We start from the raw sequence: 25451 nt of genomic DNA, 5'->3' as shown, positions 1-25451 counted from the left end.
TCAGTTGAGATAGCCTCGTAAAAGAAAACGAGAAGTGAAGCTGTGAGCTTCGGCAATCAGCAAGCCATGCCTGGGACAGCTGCAGAAGGAGAGGGAGGTTTATTAGATCTGGATCATAAGTTTCAAATCTGGTGACTACTACATCGAGTATAAGCCAGTAATTAAATTATCCCTTGGGCACTCACTTTAACTTTTTAATAATTAAAAGGTGTATTTGCATAGCGTCCTGGTGACGAAAAATTCATAACAGGTGGCAAGTCAAGAGAGCAGTAGTATGAAAGTCGTTAATATAAGTAATCAAGTTGATAAATTAAACTTTAGATGCAATTTCTGCGCAGTTATATTTTTGAGTAGGTGCATGGCATATCTTACAAAGTTCTGTGCTAGCTACGTGAGAGTTCCTCGCTGACTGAGTCCAGTCCAGTCTGGTATTGCCAAGATGTTACCGGCTCAATGTTTGCCCTGTGGGCACCTGACTTTTAAATACATAGGCCGATCCGATAGGAGGTCTGAGAGGGGAGTAGAGGGAGTGACCAATACGTCACACAGGTCGAAGATGGAGCAAAACCTAACAGGAAAGCGATCATGGCGTGGCCTAGGAGCAGTGCGCGTAGAAGCGCAAGAGTCCGATAAGTACCGTGTCCGAGTCCTGATAGAATCCTAATAAGTGAGGCAAGATAAATTATCAAAGTACAAATAATAGCATATTACAAAATAATGGTACATAAAATGAATGATACATAAAAAGAATTTTTGAGATACATAGTAATGAGGATAATACCTATTTACAATTATATACACTATGCACACAGAGATACGCATGCTACGTAGGGAAATTTGAGTCGCGGGTGATGTGAGCAGCTAAGGGCCTCAAGTCGCTATCTTCCTCCAGAATTATGTAGTCGAAGATTTTTAAACTTTTCATATGCGGGCAGGAAAGCGCCTTGGTAAAGAACTTTTGGTTTAGCTTATGCAGAAAGTTTAGTATGGGCTCTATCTTGAGGTCATTATGCAGCGTCTTGTTAGAAACCAGAAAATGTGCATTCGTCCTGGTGCGTAAGAGCTTGTTTTGCGTGATCTGGAGTTTTCGAAGTCCTTGTTTCTGATGGAAGGCGAGGCGCAGGAGAAAATTGGACGAATTATAGCAGTGGATAAGTTTCTTTTTTTTTTCTAACTTTGAGTCTTAGTTTAGAAGAGCAGTGAGGCTCTGGATAGCACCAATCGTCTTACATCTAACATAGTTCAAGTGATCTTACCAATTAGAGTTGTACATTATTCGAAGATATCTGGCTTTGTTTACAATCGGAACCTCAGTATTGAAGAGCGTGAGCTGTGACGTGATCTGAGCTTGAGAGTGCTGTTTCCTAATGATTAAGAGCTGCGATTTGCCTGCGTTGATGCAAATACGCCATTTGCGGTACCAGAATTCAAGCTGTGGCATATTTTGAAGATTCTTGATTGCAAGACTGGGGCAGGCGGACATTGCAGCAAGAGCGGTGTCATCCGCATAACATCTGAGTCAGTAGTTGTAGTCTAGGTTAGCCTTGGGTAGGTTAGCAAAGTAGAATAAGTATAGGATGGGTCCAAAGATGCTCCTGGAGGACACCGGCTCTAATTCTCTTGATTTCTGAGTCGTCTTTACCAAACGAAATATAAAATTTCTTCCCGGTCAAGAAGGAATGTATAAGCTTGACAAGGGCAGGCGAAAAATCAGCGCTTATGAAGATAAGCCTCTCATGCCAGACGCGGTCGAAGGCTTCGCCAGCATAAGTAAGGCGACATTCTGACGAATGTGAAATGAACTTCCTATGTATTCCGAAAGTCTTAAGAACTGCTTGGTCGTTGACAGTGAGTGACGAAAACCAAACTATTTAACTGGTAGTTTGTCCAAGTATGGATTCATACGTTTGAGGACGTCTCTTTCGTAAATTTTGCCTAGTCCCGGCAGGAGACTGATAGGCCTGAAACCCTCAGGTTTAGTTATGTCTTTGCCCGGTTTGGGCGGAAGAATCCTCTTAGCACCTTTCCATAAACTTGAGAAATAGTTGGTCGTAATGCGAGCATTTAAAATACTTGTGTACCTTGTGATGATGCCGGGCAGTAAACATTTGATTGCAACATTTGTGACGTTATCGTACCCCGGTGTCTTCTTGTTTTTCAACCTTTTAATAGCATTTAATATTTCGTTTGGGCATGTGAGTTCAAGATCGTTGGCGTTGTCATGTGAGTGCAACCAGTCCTTAGCTCAGTACCTGGTGTCTGTGACTGAGCTGAGCAGGAGAAAAAGAGAGTACATAGTGAAAGTCACATGACAGAAAGTTAATTTCTTATTGGTCCTTGCCTTTGCAGGGAGATAAGCTTTGAAACACATTTTGCGCTAAAGTAATTATAATTTGTAAATTAGAAGCTTTTATTTTACTAGTTATAGCACTTTCTTTTCCCCTTTTAACGTTAAAAATTTTAAGATTAGCTTAATTTCGGATATTTCTAACGCTATAAATCTAATTCACATGAGAAGCACACTTTGAAATCACGTGTCATCTGAGGTCCAATGGGAATTTGGTTGATTGGAATTTTGGGAGTCTAATTTCTCAGCGAGCATGATAAGCTCCACGTTTTTTTAGTAAGTATATACATTATTTACAGTACACAGTTCATCGGCTTTGCCAAGGTAGTTCAATAATAACAAAGTTCGTTATATTGGCACAATTTAACACTAAACACAATTTTCATGAGATTAGAGAGGATCAGGTATCAATTATAATTTTGAGATTTACATATTTTTTTATCTTATATATATATTCCACCAGTTTTCTTTTGTATCATCAACATATGGAGTGTTTCAATCGAAACTATTCATTTATTAAATTATCGAACAAGAAAGAAGATAAGTGTTTCATAACAGCGATAGGGTTAAGAAAACTTAAATCATCTTTAAACTTGTAGATCTTTTTTAGCACTGACAGCTTGAAAGCTGACATTGGATTTTTTTAGATCAAGTTTACCATTTTCTCTCCAGAATGTTGTCTTGTAATACAGAATGACTTTCATTAGAGAGCCCATCGGCGTCCTTTGCATCAATTGATTACGGAGAGGAGGAAGTGAAGGCTTGAAGTGAATCTTCATTTGCAGCATTGGGGGACATGCCAGAATAACGTAATGAGCCTAGCAAATAAATTCATGTATGTGTAGGCATGCCAACACACAAATACACACTAGTAACAAAAAACATAAAAATGATGTAAAATATGCATTAAATTCCTAATTTGCAGTTGCAGAAAAATTTAAACCGTATGCTTTCAAATTATTGTTACCATTCCAAAAAATGTCGCTAGTAAAACTTAGGACAAATTTTAAAATTTGTGAAGGATTTGATGCTGCTCCAACCAGAGTACAAAATTGTGCGCCGAACCAACTTTTCTCTTGTAATTCATTAAATGGGGTTGCCAAAACTCTTTTGATAATGTAATTTACTTTAGTTTCTTAGCTTCCTGATGTAATGGGGTGTCTCACCTGCCGAAGAACTGCCGTGCATCGCTGTTTTCACGCTCCTCAATATTCGCAATTTTCGCGTAAGTCCTCATAATTAGGTTGAGTAAATCATACCATACTATTGAGGAAGCCAAGACGTGCGTTTTGATATATGGATTAAGCCTGTATCATCCATACGTAAAAAGTTATTAATTAATTTCTAGTTTACTCGTGGGAGCCCATTGTGTCCGCCATTGTTCATGCAAGGGAAGAACAACATGGCACTTTAGTCCATCATTTACTCTCAAGATTTATATCACCGGACGCGCAATCGTGTCAGGTTTTCCTTGGAACTATTTTCGTAGTGATCAGATTATTATTACTTTAATTACGTAAGATTATTTAGCTAGCACGTGGTGTGATGAGTCATCTGTGAAATTGCAGGAAAAAGTACGGTTTCATCCCTGAACGTATTGCTAACTATGACAAAGAGCTCCAAAGAGATAAGAAAAGCTGTTGATAACAAAAGGTACTAGTGGTTTCTTCATCAGGCAGTTTCTCCAGTTTTTACAGCCCTTTTTTCATGAAAAAAAGATGACAACAATCAGCGGAAAATGACGATTAAGGATTTCTAAATTAAAAGATTCTCCGTCAAATAGTTCAGAAAATATAAAATTTGGCTTATTTTCTCCTTTCTACCCTGGAGGAAATCCCACCGCAGCAATCCCCACAAGGAAGGAATCTACAACGTTCCCCTTCCCCCCCAGGACCCTTACGAACAAAGAGCCTCTCCCACTACGTTTGCGGTTTTTACGACAGTGGATATTCCTCAATTGTGCAGTCACTCTTTATTCAATTAGAAAACGGAAACAGGACAGAGAAATTCCCTCTCAAGTCTTCCAGAGTACTTTAAAAGTGAATTTTGCATCTCTATCGGTCATCTACTTCAATTTTAGTGATTTTGGTGAAATTTTGATTTTAGTAACAGCTTGTACAGACTCTATATTGTGTGATAAGATTAGTGTTTCATTGTTTTCGCACTCTTTTCTTAGCAAGAATTGAGAATTTTCTCTCTTGGAAATTGTCTAACTTACGGAAGAAGTACTGCTACCAAGGTAGGACTTTTTACTCTTTTGTCCCCGCTTCTCATTCTCCTTGCTTCTGTAATTGATTAATTATACCACACGCATTGCATAGTTTAATAACAAACAGAGTTAATTGCTTAGTGTTTAAAGAGATGAATTAAGGTGCCTAATATTCCTTATTTTCTTAAGTGCTGAATAACGCAGTTGACTTAATATATATTCGGCCTAACATTTTTCATTTCATTTTACCAATGTTTTTAATAAGTTACATTCTTATATTAGTTACTTTTTTCATTTATTGCACTGAATAGAATCTATTTGTTCTTAACATTCTATTATTATGTTTGTACTTGTTTTTTGTTATATATTTTATATTTAACTCATCTAATCTGATTAGTAATTTATACTGGTATTATTCATCGTAAAAAAAAAAAAAAAAAAAAAAAAAAAAAAATTGGCTCTCTACGTATAGAAAGCATTTCCATTCAATTATCTCTGTACTACGACATTTCTCAGGAGTGTGTGCAACTTATCACAGTATAACTGTTCACAATTTATAATAGTAATTCCCTCATAGTCAGCTTCCAGCATGGCTCAAACTACACGTCCTTCGAGCTCAGTGTCCGTCAACTCGGAAAGTATGCTTTTACCACCGGAAAAAACAGCAACAGTACGCCAAGAACCGCGTATAAGAGCCGTAAATCTTTGTCATGCATGTCTAGATCTAGCCAGTACTAGACGAGGCGGAAAACGCATCATCCCACCAGGAATGTTCACAAAGCTTAAAAAGATGCTCGATGAGCTCAGAGATATTGCTACAAGTAATGGGATCAGTAACGTAAGCGACGTTCCGTTTCCGATAGGTATTCCGCATCCCTCCCACGCCGTCACACGTCAGTGCGATGATTCCACCACAGACTTAATTAATACAGAAACAATGCCGTCATTATTAGAGGATAATAATGTTCCTAAAATTTCATATGCTGATGCTGTAGCAAAGGTACCAAGAAAAAATAACCCAACTATTTTGCTATACCCAAAGCAAGAGCTAAAATGCCATATTACAGAGAAACTAAATCAGATCCTTCCCCTCAAAGAAATAAATGCCAATATTGATTATATAGCAAATATTAAGAATGGAGGCATCGCGATCAGCAGCACTTCAAAGGAAGAACTCAACAAGATTACTAACGCCATAAACGTTTCCGAAGAAGCAAATAACTTAATAGAAATAAAAACACCAAGGGTTAAAAAACCGAAAATCTCAATCAATAATATCCCGAATACATTACCACCAAACTTAGTTCTCGAAGAACTAGTTGACCAACTAAGGATTGATAAAGAGGAGATTTCACCTCTCTTTTACACAAAAGGCAAAAACCCAAACACCATTAAGTGGGTTCTCGAATGCTCCCCTCGTACTCTATCCAAATGTATTGAACGTAGGAAAATTATAATTAATTGGAGCATTCTCCCAATCGCAGAATTCTACGGAGTGAGGAGATGCTACAGATGCCAAGATTTCTCACATTCTGGTAGTGCATGCAAATTTAGGACTTATTGCGCTTTCTGTGGCAGACCTCACTCCATAAGGAATTGCAAAGAAGACGTACCGGATTGTATCAAGTGTAAACTGTTCAACTGCACATATGGAACCTACATCAATACTTCACATGCTGCATTCTCCCCCAAATGGCCATTATATCAGAGGGAAATCTCAAAAATTAAAGCTGCTGCAGTTTACACATCAAAGCAAGAAGAATAGTTAGCTTACTACCTAGTTTCTTTTAAGTTAATTTAAACTTCCCTTTCTGTACATGAATCCATCAAGTACTACCGCCGCCCTTTCAATTCCCCAATCTCAACTGTTTACGACAATTTTACACAATAATTCGCCTCCACAGGACAAGCTTAGAATTCTTCAAATAAACTTAGGCAGAGGAAAAAAGGCGTCAGAACAACTTAGTGAAGTAATTGAAAATAACAATCATGATGTAATTTGCATTACTGAGCCGTATTGCGTAAAAGGTGAAGTTAGATGCCTTCCCCTTCACTGGCAAATATTTCAATCTACTGAAAAGGATCCTCTAGTTAACCCATGTGCCAGTATTATAGTCACCAATACCAAATGGTCCCCTACAATTATATTAAGCCATAGAGATGTGATGACGATAAGTATTAACTGTAAATCAGAACAGCTATTAATTACTTCCATTTACTGCTCACCATGAGAGGATATGGGGCCGAATCTCCACACATTAGAAAATATCTTTAGTAATCTCAGAAGATCACAGCACGTGATTACAGGTGACTTCAATGCTCACCATCAAATGTGGCATTACAATAATACAGATAATAGAGGACATACACTAGCTGACTTTATTGCTACACACAATCTGTATATACATAACCTCTCTTCAGACACTCCTACATTTGAAACAACAAATGGTAAAGGATGGCCGGACTTGACACTGTCAACATTGAGTATCTCCAATAAAATACAAGAATGGAAAGTTCTTGATGATCCAAGCCACTCAGATCATAACTACATTTCATTTGAATTATCAGAAGAAATCCCCGACCTCAAATTAAGATTTTCAATCTCAAAGCAAAAAGCAAGGCAATTTGGAAGAAAAATCTCCACATGTCTTCAGTATGCGGAGAAACTTATAGATAAATGCACATCACCCGATGCAGTCCATGATTTAATGGAAACAATTATCAAAACAATACAGGAGACAGCGTCCAACACATTTAAACTCCGTAACAACAACAAGATTACGAAGACTAACTGGTGGACAAAGGAATTAAGACGTGAAAAGCAACATACAAGGGCCCTTCGTAGAAAAATGAAAAGTGCTCCGGAAGGGTTGAAAATGGAAATATGGATAAAATACAAGCAACAATTGGCAAATTACAAAAAGAAAATAACTGAAGCAAAATTAAGCAGCTGGAAGAATTACTGCTGTAGTAATAAAGATACGTACGGCCAGCTGTATAAAATGGCTACAAGTAAAGTTTTTAGTCCCGCACATATCGGTCTTTCGAGAGATCAACTCTCACATAACAGCCAGCTTGGTAATGTCACTGAAAAGATTCTCAACAATATTCTAGATGTTGTCTTCCTAAAAGATAACGCAGAAGATGATGGCCACTCACATTCCGATATTAGATACAATAATACCGCTCCAAATACTCCAGACGATGTGGAATTCCACTCACAAGAAATTTCAAAAATTATTAAGTATCTTCCGAATAATAAAGCTCCGGGACCTGACGGATTAGACAACAGGATTATTAAGATAATTCACCACGCAATGCCTTTTCTGTTCCACAAACTACTAAACCTCTGCCTCAAATTTTATGTCTTCCCGAATTGTCTCAAACAGGGACAAACAATACTATTTAAGAAAAATAATAAAGATCCTACGGATCCGGAAGCCTTCAGACCAATCAACCTCTTACCTGCAATAGGTAAACTTCTGGAACGTGCAATCGCGGGCAGATTACGCCACCACTTAGAGAAAAACGAAACCATAAGCCCCAACCAATACGGCTTCAGACCTCTCAAATCTACATCACATGCGATAGTAGAACTTCAAGAGCAGATCCGTAGGAATAAATCTTCAGCTCACCATACAGCAGTACTCTGCATGGATCTCAAAAATGCGTTTGACTCCGTGTGGTGGCCTGGTATCCTTGAAGCCTTGCGCAACATTAAATGCCCTCAGAACATATTCAAGCTAATGAATAGTTTCCTAACAAACAGAGCAACGATAATCATCAGCAACAACTGTATAGTAGAAAGAAGAATAACGAGGGGCTGTCCACAGGGTTCTTGTCTAAGTGCAGACCTGTGGAACATCACCTTCAATTATATCACCTCCTACAAGTGGCCGGACCATACAAAGCTCATCGCCTTTGCCGACGATGTGGCCTTTGTAACAAATGGGCATTCAAGAGACATACTAGAAAAGAATAGTAACGAGACTCTCTCCATATTCCATTCACTCTGCGTCAATCAAAAACTAATAATTTCAGAGTCTAAATCACATATTATTTTATTTCCAAAACCGGGCAAATCGCTACAAAGGCTACCTTGCATTAAAATCAATAATAGAAGAATCAAGATCTCAAAAGAAATCAAATTTCTTGGATTGAAAATTGATCAAAAGTTTTCTTGGATCCCACACCTCATGGAAATTCTGAAGAAGACCCAAACTATTTCTAGAGCCCTCGCGAGGATGCAAGGCACAACGTGGGGCCTCAAGTCGAGGATGCAAAACATTCTCTATAATACCGTGATCGAAAAAATAATCCTCTACGGGGCATCAGCATGGACTCACCCTATGACAGTGAAAAAGAAAAGACTCTTAGCTTCGATCCAACGGCCCTTCCTCTTACAAATAGCAAAAGCATACAGAACTACCTCAACGGCAGCTCTCTGTGTATTAACAGGAATCCCACCCCTCCACCTGAAAGCAAAAGAAGATGCAGACTTAGCCACGTTATTCCACCTCAAGAAAAACATAGAGGTAGAAGATCAAAACCTGTGCCCTCTTGATTTTGAACAGCCACGAAATCCTTACCTAAGACACCCTGCAGTACATGCAAAACTCAGAATATCTACAAAAGAAGACACCCTCAGTGTACCTTCATTTCCAGTCGTGTACACAGATGGGTCAAAGTTAAACGAAGAAGTAGGATGCGCATTCTTTGCACTCCTCTCAGAACAAGAAACAACAGAATGGAAAGGACACCTAAGGAACAACAACAGCGTTTTCCAAGCTGAGCTTTCAGCCATAAAACACGCTATTCTGTGGTCTCATCAAAAGCATCTAACATATGTTACCATCTACAGTGATAGCCAAGCGGCAATTAAAGCTGTCGATGATGCAAGAAACAAATCATCAATAGTGCAAGATATCTACGATTTATTATCACAGCGCAAGAGAACATCTATAAAAATAAAGTGGGTAAAAGCGCATGCTGGACAAGCCCAAAATGAAAGGGCAGATGCGCTTGCTAAAAATGCAGCTCAAGACCCATCTCTACCTCCAATCAATGTCCCATTCCCTAAATCGTATGTGAAACATATGTTGAAAAAAATTACATTAAAAAATGGCAAACTGAATGGGAAAATGCAGAAGTAGGTAGAAGGCTTTTCAACTTCTACAAGAAACCCACATATGATCCAATCTCTTATAACTTCTTCATCAACATATTCTTATCTGGACATGGTCCTTTCCCCACGTACTACTTTGCACGAAATTTGAGCGATTCAGACAAGTGCGTATGTGGGGAAAAGGGAGACCCAGAACACTATGTTTTCAAGTGCCAGCTCACAAAAGAGCTACACTGCAAAGGAAGGTCACAAATTACGCCTGAGTACATTAAATGCATGCTAACGATACCTCAATTACAACAAAAGGTTTCCATGATTATGAAGAAACTTTTTGCATATAAAAGAGAAGACATATGTCAAGATGCTATCACATCTGTATAAATACCTCTTATTCTACAACTTGCAAAAATAATGCAAGATTTCAGAAATATTGCAAGTGTCTGAAACAGGCTAAATATGGTATAAACAGTTTTTATAAAATAGTTACATTAAGAATTTGGACTGTATTAATGTAATAATTAAATCATTAATTAAAAAATAATATAAATAATATACGACTCTATTAGATATATTAGTGTAAATGTAAGTATTATGTGATTTTCTAATGTATATTTTCTGTATTTATGATACATTAATTTACAAAAATAATAATGTAAGATTTCAGTGCTGATGCATTTGTGTGTAACAAGTTAAAAAAAATGAAAGGAAATGTATTAATAAGAGAATTCGCCTTAGTAATTCAACTAAGTATGATAAAGTGCACAAAAAAAAAAAAAAAAAAGAAAAAAAAAAAGAAAAAAAGAAAAAAAAAAAAATCCTTCAATTAGCTCCTTAAAATGATGTTTATTTTAATTCGATGTAACTAGATATACTAATGTAAATACTATATTGTTTGTATGAAGTACAATGTACAATGAAAGTTTGTATGTATGTTCGAAGTAATTATGTTATTTCAATCTGCCATAATCCAACTTTTGTTAATAGGTTAATTTCTTTGCAATGTATATTGCAATGTATATGTCTTTGTAATTGTATATTCAATACGTAAGTCTAATATTAATGTAAAATTACTATGTAAATGTCTTAGTAGTGCGGCGGAGCAACACCTGTAAAAGTCACTGACGAAGTTCTGGTGTTCCGTCCACTTTTCCACTTTTCCCTGTCCCTGTCCCTGATATAATGGGGTTTGTTTTCTCAATTCACAGCCAGATGTCTGAAAATCGATGATGCCATCTTGGAATAGAAAGTTCGATCATGGCCGTTTTTCTTAACAAGTAGACACCAGAAATAATATCAAAGCCTTAATTAATTTAAAGATAGTTGTAACGAAATTAACCAGCTACTGTATAGTTTGACCGCTTCTGTCTTAATGGCTCTGTGAATCAAAGTCGTTACATTACAAAAAATCACGTTACGAATGATTCATGCAATATACATGAGACTCAGTGTGTTTCCATGTAATTTCATAATGAGATTTGCTGTTAAGGAAGACAAAAAAAAAAAAAAGCTTTATGAGTTATAGAAACTTAATTTATCTTATAGAAATAAATTTGACTAAATAAACATGTAAATAAACATTTACGTTATCTTCGTTAAAAATGTTTGAAATAAAGAGACTGTTCGCACGTTTTCTAGCCATTTTTGCTTCGCTATAAAATAAAATTAGCTCCTTGGAATTTTTTTAAAAACTGAAACTGTACTTTTGAAAGTATAAGTTATCGTCTGCTACTGGACAGTTGTGTTTTCATGCAAAATGGAACTTTTAAAGAAGCAGTGGATTAAAGGCTATGTCTGTGCTCTTTCCGATGAATATTTTATCTAGTCATTAAAAAGTGCTGTAAAAGACATGGTTTGGTTTTTCGATAGCTAAAGCTCGATAGGTAATATTGTCAACAAGGGAAAAAAAAAAGTCATCTAAGTTTCGCTTCAAGTGGAAAAATTAATCCAAATACATATCCAAGGCAAAAACGGAATATTTCCAATGTTGCAAAGGTAAGGTCTTAGATATTAAAATAAAATCCGCAAATTTAAAGGTCAGTTTCAAAATCATGAAAAAGTGTAAACTCTAAACAGTGATTAAAACTGATTTGAATCTTTAAAAAAAAAAAAAAAAAAAAATGCTGTTCCATCGTCTTTCTCCACGACAAACCGCTGAAAGCAGAAAGCGCTGTATAATTATATATGAGAAACATTTATCTGGACAAAAGAGGAAAAATGTTGTCACAATAGATGATTCCTGGATGTACATTTAAATGACCTTCAATAGAAAGAGATCTATTGATTATCATCAAAGAGGAAGGAAAAAAATCTTAAAAGAATCTAAAGAATGTTTTTCAAAGGGATTTATGATTGTTGCTGTTTTTTCATATAACGGCAAATTAAAAATGAAATAATTAGAGAAAAATACCAAAATCAACTCCGCACAATAAAAAATAAAATAGACTCCGCACAAAAAACAGAAAAGGAAAAAATAAGATAGGAAAATATCGTTTCCTGTACTATTTTTTCTATTTTCCCCAATTCTCAAATAAGAAATACTTTCTCTTTACTCATAGTACCATCAATCGGCAGAACTGCATCAAGACAAAGCAAGATCAAGACAAGAACTGCATGAAGATAAAGCAATCAATCGGTAGAACTGCATCAAGATAAAGCAAGCAGCCACACGTCAAAATCCACTGTTAACTGAAGTAAATGGAACAAGAAACAAGCATCAAGGCCATTTGCCCCAACTTAAATCTAGTCAAGTATCAACATGGTTTTTTGCGTTTTGGGAAGCGGATTTGAAAAAGCGGATTGTTCAGTCCAAACATCGACCTACAACTCTCCATGAAAAGTTGTTCAAGAGGAATGTGATAAGATACCTTTTTCGATACTACAAAAGGTTTTATTCTGCTGGAGATTACCGAGTAGAAAGATAGTGAAGAGAATATGGGTTATCAAATATAACATTAAAAAAAAAAAAAAAAAAAAAAAAAAAAGTAAGATAAAATATTTCATTAAATACAATAAAAATCAGCTAAAAGATGAACGAACAGCCTATGTATTATTTGCTTGATATCTGTTGTCGTCTTGTGACTTATCTCACGTGTCTGACAGTAACATCAGAACAAGCCCATGAAATACGCTTGGAGTGCAAGATACCATTACATCAAGAACCATATCATGTTCACTGTCCCTCCCCCCCCAAAAAAAAATACAATTCTGTATCTCTTGTTCTACTGAGCCGATTGACAAAATTCAACTAGCGTTTTTCATGTCTCGAAAGCGCGACTTAGGATATATATATTAGATTTACATATAGCATTATTCTAATATAGGTATTTTAACACAAAATCGAACATTTTCTGAAATAACATACCAATTGTTTTCCATATTTCAATTCTACGATTCAAATTCCGCAAAACTACCAAGTTTTATAAAAATCGCACGAATAGTTTTTAAAAAATTAGCTTTCAAAATTTTAGCTCTTCAATGTTAATTTAACATATATTTATTAACCTCTCTTTTTTTTATTAAACTTATTTGATTCGTCCTTTCACATTTCGAAATTCAGGTTCATTCCCAATAAAATTTGCTCATTTTTTATGATTTATTTTCAAAATTTGTATTTTTAAATAATTTTTATAAATTTTTCAAAAACGCTTTTGAATTATAATCTATAAAATTTTCACCATCATCTTAAAGTAGACGTATTTCTAAGGATACCTGCAAAAAATGACACTTTTTTATTCAAAATTTCCGAAGATATGAGTGAATTTATATACTGGCGCGTTTTGAAGTTTGGCATATTTGGCGCAAATTGGAAAAAATACGCCAAGATAAATTTTTGAATTTCTCCCTAAATTTTGGACCAAATTTTTCAAAATTTAGTATCCAGGTATAATTTGAGTCGTAGAATCGAAATATGAAAAAAAAAAAAAAAAAAAATTGACATGCTGTTTCAGATTTTCTGTCAAAATACCTATGTTAGGACAATGCTATATATAAATCTAAACTGGTGTGCAAAACTTAAGCAACAATGTAAAAATTTAGCAGATAGCCATGAAATTGCAGAAAAGGAGGTCTGGAGATCAGTAATACGAACACGTAAGTCAGTAGAAACGTCATGCGTATGTAAATATCAGGAACGAAATGTCAGAGGCGACGTGAGCGTACACAAAACGCGTGATGTCGGCGCGCACAGTTCAACAGTAGAATAAAAGGAACGATGGAGATCAATTCAACATATTCGCTGCAAGTACCAGTCAGTTCGTGAAAAATGGCTAGAAGAAATCACTTGGACGAATTCACACGTGGAAGAATGATCGGAAAGCTGGAAAAGGGGCGTAGTGTCACCAGTGTAGCTGTAGAGTTCGGAATCAACAAAAGTGTCGTTTCACGCGCTTGGAAAGCGTTCCAAACCACAGGTACAGCTGTTAGAAAGGTTGAAGGTGCCCGCCCGAGGACGACAACTGCAGGGGATGACCGATATATCATCCTGCAGTCGAAAAGAGGCCGACAGCAGTCAGCGAGCGCCATTACTCAGCAACTCTGTACAGCAACGGCGCGACAAGTGTCGCGGTTTACTGTGGCCAGACGCTTTCACAAAGGGGGGCTATTGGCCCGCTGTCCTGAACGCTGCCTCCTGTTGAAAGTCGGCCACCGACGTCACCGTTTACAGTAGTGCAGAGAGCACAAAAACTGGACAGCTGATCAATGGATTCGTGTCGTCTTTACGGATAAGAGTCGGTTTAGTACCAGAAGCGATTCTCAACGCGTTTTGATTTGGAGAGAGGTCGGGTTTTATCCCGGTAGCATCAAGGAAAGACACCGTAACGGTGGTCCTGAAGTTCTTGTCTGGGGACGCATTATGCTGAACGGGCAAACTGAGCTCCACGTTTTCGACAGAGGGTCTGTAACCGGGGATCGATATTGTGAGGAGGTATTCCTTCCCCATGTGCGTCTGTTCCGAGGTGCCATTGGCCCAAACTTAATTTTTATGGATGACAATGCACGGCCACATCGAACTCTTGCTGTTGAGGAGCTACTGGAAAGTGAAGCTATCACTCGAATGGATTGGCCAGTGTACTCCCCAGATTTAAATCCCATCGAACATGTGTGGGATGCTTTGGGGAGACGCATTGCAGCACGCTTACATCCCCCGGAGAACACCCAACAACTCAAACAGATGCTGATTGAGGAATGGGCACTCCTACCGCAAGAAATGTTGCACCAGCTGTTTCTGAGTATGCGGAGACGGTGCGAAGCAACCATTGCTGTGAGGGGAGGGCATATCCCATATTAAAGAACATCTGCTTGTTGTTCTTCCTCTTGGATAGACAATCATGAGTCACGATACTATGCGTTCAATAAAGTTTGTTTTTGTTTGATTCCGTACCGTATGCATTGTATTCCTTTTTCAGCTCCGATGCTTTCGTCATCCTTTACGTACATAATACTCTCCTTCATTTCTGCATTTCATGTCTCTCAGTTGATTTCTCGTGGAGTTATGGCAAAAAAACCCTGCTGTTGCTTAAGTTTTGCATACCAGTGTATTACATCCCACATAGCACAAAAACATCCTTGGGATATCCCAAGGATGTTGCTCGCGGGATATGCGCACATCCTCAGGACATCCCGGAATATCCCGCGAACCTCCTCCCGAGTGCTTAATGTCACATCCCGGGATATCCTCAGGACATCCTAACCAAGTCCCATCGACAGCGTGCGGGATGTTATTAGGATATGAACTCCTACTTACTACATTCTAAGGACATCCCACAAACCTCCTAAGCACATCCCATTATATCCTAAAAACATCCTATGTCCCATCGACAGCATATGGGATGTTATTAGGATTTAAAGTCCTACTTACTACATCCTCAGGACATCCCGTAATATCCCAATTTCCTCCTAAACTCACCCTCCTGAGCGCTTAATGTCACATCCCAGTATATCCTTAGGACATCCTATCTGCGTCCCACCGACAGCGTATGGGATGTTATCAGGATTTGAAACACTAGTTACAATATCCCTTTAACCTCTTAAATACATACTCTCAACTGCTTAGTGTCACATCCCAGTATACATACAGAGGAAAATTCCAGTGAAAGTATGTGAAGGTGTGATGATCTAAAACCTACTTTTTTTTACACATATAGTCTCAAATCGTTCTCCTATGGTTACTATGGAAAAATCAGAAATGTTGAAAATATTTATACAACTTATTTTGTTTTTAAATCTGAATTTGTGAATATATTAAAACTGAGCAAGGAAATTAAAATGAATTATTAATGCAAAATATTAAAACTGAAATTTTTGCTTTTATTTTTAAGATATTAAAAATCTTTTGATCATTTTTAAACATCCAATAGCCCCCAAATTGAATTATTCATAATTAAATTATTTTACAAAATCAGTTTCTAATTTCAGTTAATTTGTATTAAAAAGTGAATAATAAAATTACCCATTTAATAATCTTTACATAAATGAATCATCTTTCTTTAAAAACATGTAAGGAATTTATAGTGTTTTGATGACACTGTTGGGAAATTGTTAAAAGGAAAAAATTGTATTTTTAAAACTAAATCAATTCCTAGCCTCAGAATAAATAAATATGTTATCATAACATGAGAATGCTGCAGGCTTTTTTATATATTTAATATTTAGTTGTAAAAATTTGACATTATGTTAACAATTCTTTATATCATTCAAAAGGTAACTCAAGAAGCCTTCTAAAATTCTTTCTGCTCACAAAATTAAAAAAAAAATCTGAAAGGCCTCAGATTTTAGCAGTCACTCAAAGAGGCTAAAAGCTTATGAATGTATAGATTATCAATACAGATGGGGCAGTGGAAATAGCAAAACATTTTATAAGATACTGACACCAGAAAGTTACATATCTTCTATATATTTGAAAAATGAAGAAATATATCATGTAATTATGTAGAAATATTAAAATGTTTTCAATTAGATATATCATGAATTAAATGCATTTTAAATCAATCAGATTAAAAATTAAAAAAAGCATTGTTAAGAACTGTGTGCAATGCTTTTAAATAGCTTGGCTTGTTAGTCAATAATATATTAGATTTTAAAGGTAAATATGTTAAATTTTGCCAAATGGCAAGACTTGAATGAAAAGCGAAACAAGTTTACGACTGACGATATGAAGTCAAAAGTTCTGAAAATAATTTGCAATGGTTCATTGGTATTATTTTATGCAAAATTCAGTAAAATGAAATTTACCCGTTGAAATCAGCACCAAATTAAACTTTGTAAATTCTAGCGCATGTTAAAGGTTGTCTCATCCAGAATTTTATTACTAACCATTCATTTCAGAGCAAAATAAAACAGTAATTGCCATTTATATGACAATCAATAGCAAAAATTTAAATCTGCATTTTACGCAACATAGAAAAACTTCAAAAAATCTACTGTTTACCATGCAATTAAGGCATTTTATTCTGCTATCAACTCTACCAATTATTAATTCTATTAAGTATATTCAGTTTACTTTTCCTGCTCAATATATGCAATGTAAAATTTTCCATAAATTTATTAATTCATTTTATTTTGAGGTGAGCTTTTATTCAACTCTCAATGTCAACGAAAATGTTTAGTTCATTTTTTATTCGGTCTCAAAAGAGAAATCAAAATACGTGGATTTATGTACGTGTATTTATGAATCAAAATACATGAGAAATCACAGTGAGAAAAGCACTGCTACCTTAAACTGTGATTATAACAAATGCAGTGAATTATAGTTAAAAAATAGTGAAAATATTTATATTTCTGAACTATTTCATATATAACATTTTCAGTTTCGCATATGTGGCAATTTAAGAACTTTTTTACGTATACCAATTTTTTGAAATATCTGCAAATTTTTGTATCTTCAAGGAAAGCTTATTCTTCCACCTTCAGTATATAAGTAATGATAATTTACCAGATAAAATTACTTAATGGGGAATACAGAAAAATATCTAACCACTTACCTTTGTGACTTCATCTGCAAAGAGACTAAAAAAGTAGTTCAGCTAAATCTGCTATAATAAATATTTATAATAATACTAAATTATGCAATATCTATTAATATGACAAATTTTTGTAAAGCTATTTATTTGGATGAAAAATAAACACATTCAGAAATTTATGGCACTATATTATGATTAACAGAGGAAAAACACTTTTCAAAATTCAAAATAGTTTTTATTAATCCAATTTATCACATTTTATTTGAATTCATGAAAAACAATCTTATATCCATGCATTCTTATGTATATAAGAACTCTTGATAAATTGGATCTCTGTCATTGCCTTTCACAGCACCTAAAATAAAGAAACACTGACAATTACTATATGTGAATATAATTCATAATTAAATTTAAACAAATGACTATTAGAATGCAAATTAAAGGAAGCATTTAAAATATTTTAACATTTAGTACCTATAAACAGAGTAGCAATTATTTGATTTTTCGATTACAGTAAAATAAACATGGGGGTGCCTTTTAAAATTTTTTATGTCAGAAAATAAACTCAAACCACCAGCTGAACATATGAGCAGTTTTATCAATCAGCCACTGGTAGGTAACCTGGATACCGAATCAACATATAAAGTTGCCGAGATAAAGAGAGAAACAAAATTATGATAATCACATCTTACCTATTCATAAAACTATTTTAAATTTAATGTGTAGGCAAGTCCAAAAAGAGTGAGAATGAATTTATTTTGCAACACAAAGTAAAGTCTTGCAGGAGCAAAAAAAAAACTTGTCTCATGAGATTGGCAAGTAAAAAATAATTAACTGCATCTGGTAACATTTATCTGACAACACATAAGTAATTGTTAGCTACGTGCAGAAAATAAAATCTGATCAGGGGCGTAGCTAGAGGGGGGCATCTGTCCCCGGGTGCAGAATCCAAGGGGCGCCAAACTGATGTTAGAACATTTTAGAATTAAATGTTTTCCATCCTTGGCAAGCAGTAGGGGCACGAAATCTTCAGTTGTCCCTGAGCGCTGAAAACCCTAGCTATGACTCTGAATCTGATCATGTTAATGCAATTTTAAACTTTTGAATTTAACCGCAGAAATTCACCAAAGAAGTACTTGTAGCAGTAGTAAATGAAGATGTGGCTAATCTTTACTGTATGGTACACCTTGGTTTCTGTCTGAAAAAAAATCGCAAAGTGGTATTGGTTGTTTGTGAAATGTGGAAGCCCATTGCGTCAAATAAGTTTTTCGGTAACCCTAATGTTGATAATGTTGGTGAAAGTAGCCTTTGGGGAAAAAAAAAAACTTTTTTTTGTCAATAAAAAAAAGTTATTTCTGCAAATATTGCCAACGTGCTGTGATAAATTTAGTTTTGGGCTACTTTTTTTAATAGTAAACCTTTTGTACGGTCCCAGGTTTTTGGTTCTTACCATTCTTTTCAATTGCTGTGTTTGGTTGCACAGAAGTGGTATGGTCTTGTATTTTGAACATGCTATTTATTATTTTGGTGTGGGTACCATCGTTTGAGTATGTCTGAGGTGACTAAGAGACGAAAAATTTAATTGAATTGCTTACCTGGAGGATGGTGGTGGGAAGCCTAAGCATACGCATGTGAAAAAAAAGGTATGTTAAAAAAATGACGTTTCATTAATTTTTTTGTCTCTGTGTGTTAATTTTTGTTAGAAGATTTGTTGTTGTTTAATGTTTTTATGTTAGGAAATATGTATTTTTGGTAACTTATTCCTCTCTGTTTGTGTATTTTTGGTAGTCTGTGTCTTAAGACAGTGGCGAATTTTTTCTGGTAACTATGATATTTTTAACTTTTTGATTTTCTTAAAGTGAAAATAGATCAATGTGTACATGGACAAAGTTAAGGCAGTGCACAATGCCCAGTTTGTGCAGTTCTCTGTTTTAATAGGTTGATGTGTACATGGACACAGAGTTTGTGTATGTCTTTGACTTCTTATTTTGGTTTTGTGTAGCGGCCACCTTGAAATTGGTGCTAGTCCTCTCAGGTGACGATCTTGATATAAAAAAAAGAAACGATTCGCCAAGGGTTACAGTAGAGTAAATTTTTACCAAAGATGTTCTACCATAATCACCATTTCAGTGGTTTAAACACTAGTGGAGCAGTATGCAGAGATGAAGATTTGAGTTTTGTTTACACAGCATGATGGTTTAGGCACTCCAGCCATTACAGTGAACAAAATTATAATAAACATAGCCACAATAATTGTCTATAAATATTGATGTATAACACTGCATTAACTAATATATTTCTTATGCTAGTATATACAGAATCCTTAATCGAAGGGAAAATCAGAAGACTGTGCATGCATTTTCCTTTAACTGAAACATGGATTTGACCATACAAATCTCAGTCTTACGGGACATGCCACACTATGCAGATAGACAGTAAAAAGTGCTTCTGTTGTTTTTATTTGTTAGAGGTATGAAATAAATATACTTCTAGATTTTAATTTTTTCTTTTCTTGTTTTACATTTGGATTACCTATCAAAAGTAAGGAATTTTGATATTATTACAATATCGGAGTTAAAATAACAATTATCGGACATGTTAAAGTAATGAAAATTTTAAATTAGGTTAAAAAGTAACCCTTAATGTGGCATATTTTTGAATTAAACTCTATCGACATTAAAAACAACAAAACGTCCCTCTTTATTAAAGACTAATTAACTAATTTTAAATACGGAGCTATGAATGAATTTTTTCCCTTGCATGTTATAATAACTGAAACAAAATTACTCTGATACAGTCAAAATTCCTAAATGCAAGTACATAAAATTTACTTTAGCAATTTAAAGAGATGAGACACACTGAACACATGAATAAATTTCTATCAAAGAATAATTTATTAAATTTGGCCCATTCCATAGTAAACTTTAACCATTAGATTACATTATTACACCATGTTATCAGTTTGAAAAGCAAGTCATATGCTAGATCTTGGATGTAAAAAAATGCACAAAATAATATACAGATTATTGAAAAATGATGTATACCAATGTTTATAGATATGATTAAATCTAACAGAAAATTTACTGTCACAACCACATTTTTAAGTGAAATGTATTATTTTAACATTTTACAATATTTAAGGTATGGCATTAAATGCAACATTATGTGCCTGGATATAAGTTAGTAAATTAAAAAAATAATAATAATAATCAAAGAATGAATGTCATGAAAAATTTCAAAAACAAGCAGAATTTAATTTAGACGACCTTTAGACACTTATGATAAATAAATTTGAGGATTCTTCACCCAAAATTAAATTATAATTAACTAAAACCAGTTTGACTGACCTTCTACAAAATCCTTCAGCTGTAATTTTTTCTAGCTTGAAAACCAAATTCTTCTCCACATGGTAATAACATCTTAACCAGTTGAAATTCCTGCAGAAAGTTTGATAACACAGTAATAGAATTAATAGAATAGAAAAATCAACACAAAAGTATAGAACATCATTTAAACTTAACATTATTACAAATTTTGGTGCTTTCTGACTATCTGCAAAGCTGTGAAAATTGGCAAAATGGTTAGTTTATGGTTCATATCTACTGCTCTGTTTACAAGTAGTAATTCAAATAAGCACTTTATAAGAAACAAGAAATTTTAGGATGCATACACACATAAATATATACATTGGTCAATATTGACATATTTTTCATCCAATGGAATACTATTCAGAAATAAAGATTAAATATAAAGCATGTAAATACATGTGTGTGGTATGCACATTCATAGTTTGCTATTATCGTGTGCATACTCTTGCTGTTTTAGCATAAGTTGAAGCTGTGAGGGCAGATGATAAGAAAGTATCAGAATTTTTCATGTATAAGAAAAGATTGCCCTGACAATAGTATCTCAATTGTTTAGCACTGACATTTACATAGCACATTAGAAATATATAGTAATATATGTATAATAAAAAGATAATTGCATATTATTAATTCATTTTTTAAATGCCAAACTTTAACAATTCTTTCACATATAATTAAACAGAATTCTTTCACATGAACATCTAAAATCCATTCTTAACTAAAGAATAAATAATAAAACCGTGTAAATTTCTTATCAAGCCCATCATTTCCGAAATGTCTACTTCTGAAAGTTCCCAGCATTTCTCAATATATTATTAAATTACTAAACTAAGCATCAATGATCGTCATGTTCGCTAATGTGGCAATATCTTTCACACTTCTTTGTTACCACAAGTAACAAGTAGGCTTCAATAAATCTTTAACTGTTACATGCTACTTTTGTCTAAAATTTGTACATATAAATAAATTAAATGAGCTCTTTATAATATGCTCAAAGAAGTAATTTTGTATGAAAATTTGTATGTTATATATTGGCCTAATTAATGATTCAGGAAATAATTCGGGTTTTCAAAGTGCTTCCAATAATTAAAATTTCAGCTTGTGTCAAAATAAAATCTATAACACAAAGATAAGCAAATTTCCTTATGAACAATGCATTTTAACATTATTCAATCACTGGCAATCACACAGTACTGATTGCTTCAATAAACATTACTGTAACTGTGTTATTTAAAAGACTGTAATGTTTTAATTATTTCTTTAATTAAAACATTACAGTCTTTTCCTCCTTCTAACACCAAAAGAAAACCCAGATAAGAAATATAAAAATATCAGTAAAAATAAATTATATTATTGAATGACACTTTACATTAATTACACTTATGCATATATTATTTTATTATAAATTATTTCAAAATCAAAGAAGAGAAGGGGGAGAAACTTTAATATTGACATTTCTAAAATGATATAAACATTAATCATTTAGTACAGTTTGTTATTTCAGGCAAAAAGAATTCACTTTTCTGGATAGCATTTATATTTCCATCTCACTTTCAATGAAACATTAAGAGAAATGCATATAATTTAAACACCAATTTATTTTATTTATCAGACAGATTATGTCAACTCGAAAAAACCTATCAGTAAAATTCGGTAGTAATAATTCTGAATGTTAGGCAACTTGCAAGATTCAACAAAAATTATCAATACTTTTATTATAATGACAATACTACAGTAACATGAACATAAAATTAAACTGCATATAACTATAAAATAAGCCAGCATATAATAATGGTGCATTGGTTTCTAAAACAATGGACTCTATGAAAAAATACATGTATTATGGTAGCTATTCATATTCTTCAGCTTTTCTAATATTCTCATGTTCACTTTACATAACTAAAGTATCTAAAATACAATAAAAATGAAAACAATATTTATGAGAAAATGTTAAAAGCAATCATAAGCATTTGATTGAATGACCATATTTTGTCTTCCTGCAAGTCGAATCTTAAAATGATATGCAGTTTGAAAAATGCTTAATCCTTTTATAAAATATTCAAAAAAGATTAAAAAAAGGTACTGTTCTGTTATCAGGACCGGGTTCAGAATTGTATTTATGTATGCTTGTATATTTGTATGTTTGTGTGTCTACATATACACATCTATGCACATACTTACGAACACAGGTTCATACATTTCCGATTCTGGTCCCAATAACAGAACAATACCCCCAAAAAAACTTGAATTACAAACTAGATTAAGATAATGTTTCAACCATACACATTTTGGACAAAACAATGCAAACTCTTATTTTAATACAATTGTTCAAACTATTTAACATAAATTTATTGCTGCAATAAAATAATAAGCAATCTGATCACACATATTATTTTGAAACTGAATGCATAAACTAGACTAAAAAAAATTCAGTCATAAACATTTGGATAGCAGGGCAAATTAGATATTTGAAAAGACAGCCAGCCATTGAGATACACTAATTCACGACAGAATGGTAACAATTCATAAAGCTGTGAAACATTTAACAGTCAAATGACATCAAAATGACATAAATTCGAAAAGCAAAAAAAGTAAACATACAAGTATTGCAACTGAACTTACCTTTCATGCAACAAAAAATATCCATACAAGTTAACCTCATGGCGCAGCCATTTTGGATTTCGTTTCAAATCAGACAGATGTTTACGGATTTGCGGAAGAATACGAGGAACTAGTAGTTTGCCGGATACAATGTGCAATGACGCGAAAGAATATAGTTCTGTAGAACTTCCTACATTATTCCGTAATAAACAGTACTATTTCCTAATTTTTAGTTATCTAATTAATTAATTAATAGGGAAATAGTTAAATAATGCCGAATTCATTTTTAATGAAATGTAAAATTTTGCATGTATGGGACGACCACCTTCCGTCCAATATTTCTGAGAATATAAACAAATTTTGGAATCTGAGAGTATCAGTAAATAAATATATAGAATATCGCCTCTCAAACGACCACTTCTGAAAGTGACCAATAGTTCTGAGATTATAAATAAATATTGATATTAAGCATTATTTCTATAAGACGACCATCTCTATATAAGACCAAAGTTTCTAGAATCTTGGATAGTCATCAGAGATGTATCTTTACTGCGAAATTATCGCACGACTGCAATTCAATATCAGTAACAGATCGCGCGATTGAAAAACATTTTCTGTCCTGTACTTAGAGGAAAAAAATTTTCCTTATGAGGTATTTCTCCCGCTTTCCTAGCGTGCCTTCGTGGTGTAATAGTTCTGCACGCTGGGCCGGTATTTCAGAGGTCCGTGGTTCGATTCACGGCGAAGGCGGTTGCTAATTTTTTATCTCTACGGCTTCCCAAAAAAAATCCTAATGTCTCTACAGTGGCGCCCGAAATAAAGGTGTTGGATGAGGTATATCCACACCCAGGATTTAGTGATCGGATCCCCTTAAAAAAAAGTCGGCCTTTAAAAAGAGACGTAATATAAGGTATTTCTCCCGCTTTCCTAGCGTGTCTTCGGCCCACCAGCGGCCGAGCGGTAAAGTCGCTGAACCCTGGTAGTGCGATCCGAGGTTCGAATCCCGCGAACGGGCTGGCTGCATGGGTGTTTTCGTGGTTTTCCCCACATGTAACGTGTATACGAGCCAGTTTCCCTTAGAAAGTCCTCCACGAAGACATCCCTCCCCTTAGGCAGATAGCCCTAGTGTGCTTTGTCATAATTAAATATACCACCACCACAACTAGCGTGTCTTCGTGGTGTAGTGGTTCTGCACACTGGGCCGGTATTCCAGAGGTCCGTTCTTCGATTCCCGGCGAAAGCAGTTGCTAATTTTTCATGTTTCCTGCTTCGAAAAAAATACCTAATGTCTCTATACCCAAATTTAAAAAAAAAAATCGTTTCCGTAATTAAATATATCTATATCTAATTTTACCTATATTTGTAGTAGGGTTTGTAATCTGTAAGTAATTATACATGTAATTTATACATTTTTTTATAAAAAAAAAATATATGTTATTTAGAATTTTGCAAATATTCTAGAAAATGCTAATCCATTGAAAAAAATCTTTTCCATGACTAAATAAATTTTTAAAAATGTCAGAAAAAATAGCAGTTATAATTAATAACAAAATAACAAGAATAAATCATCAATCATATCAATATTTTTAATGTACAGCATTTAGAAACAACTTAGTAAAATACATATGAAAAATAAAATAATGTGCAAGGTTCAGATGTGCAATGTCAAAAAATTAAAACTGGTAAATTTGAGAACAAATATCCTCAAAATGTTTGACAACGAAAGTCCTCCGGACAATGCAGAATGAATGTCCTCAGGATGTGAAATTGGTGAACTCCTCAGGACATCTGAAAGTCAACATCTTCAGGACATCCTGTCATATCCCGGGACATAGCGACTTAAATA

General features: G+C 34.4%; 1 protein-coding gene and 1 long non-coding RNA gene across 2 annotated transcripts in view; both read right to left on the bottom strand.

The window, feature by feature from the left end:
* LOC118192864 (amine oxidase [flavin-containing]-like) overlaps positions 1-25451 on the bottom strand; it is a 115122-nt gene that overhangs the window by 28555 nt on the left and 61116 nt on the right. Inside the window, 1 exon segment of the mRNA XM_035363887.2 lies at positions 3006-3165. Coding sequence (XP_035219778.2) covers positions 3006-3165 — 160 coding nt within the window.
* LOC146993928 (uncharacterized) lies at positions 17853-23611 on the bottom strand. The gene is made up of 2 exons (XR_015043926.1): positions 20987-23611; positions 17853-17994 (listed from the first exon to the last, which is right to left on the bottom strand). It is a non-coding gene; the product is annotated as an uncharacterized LOC146993928 (long non-coding RNA).

The sequence above is a fragment of the Stegodyphus dumicola genome, chromosome 11 (genome assembly GCF_044657685.1).
Source record: "Stegodyphus dumicola isolate Sdum_Otavi_A_Nest chromosome 11, ASM4465768v1".
NCBI classification, from domain to species: domain Eukaryota; kingdom Metazoa; phylum Arthropoda; class Arachnida; order Araneae; family Eresidae; genus Stegodyphus; species Stegodyphus dumicola.
This window is presented reverse-complemented; position numbering and strand designations above follow the sequence as displayed.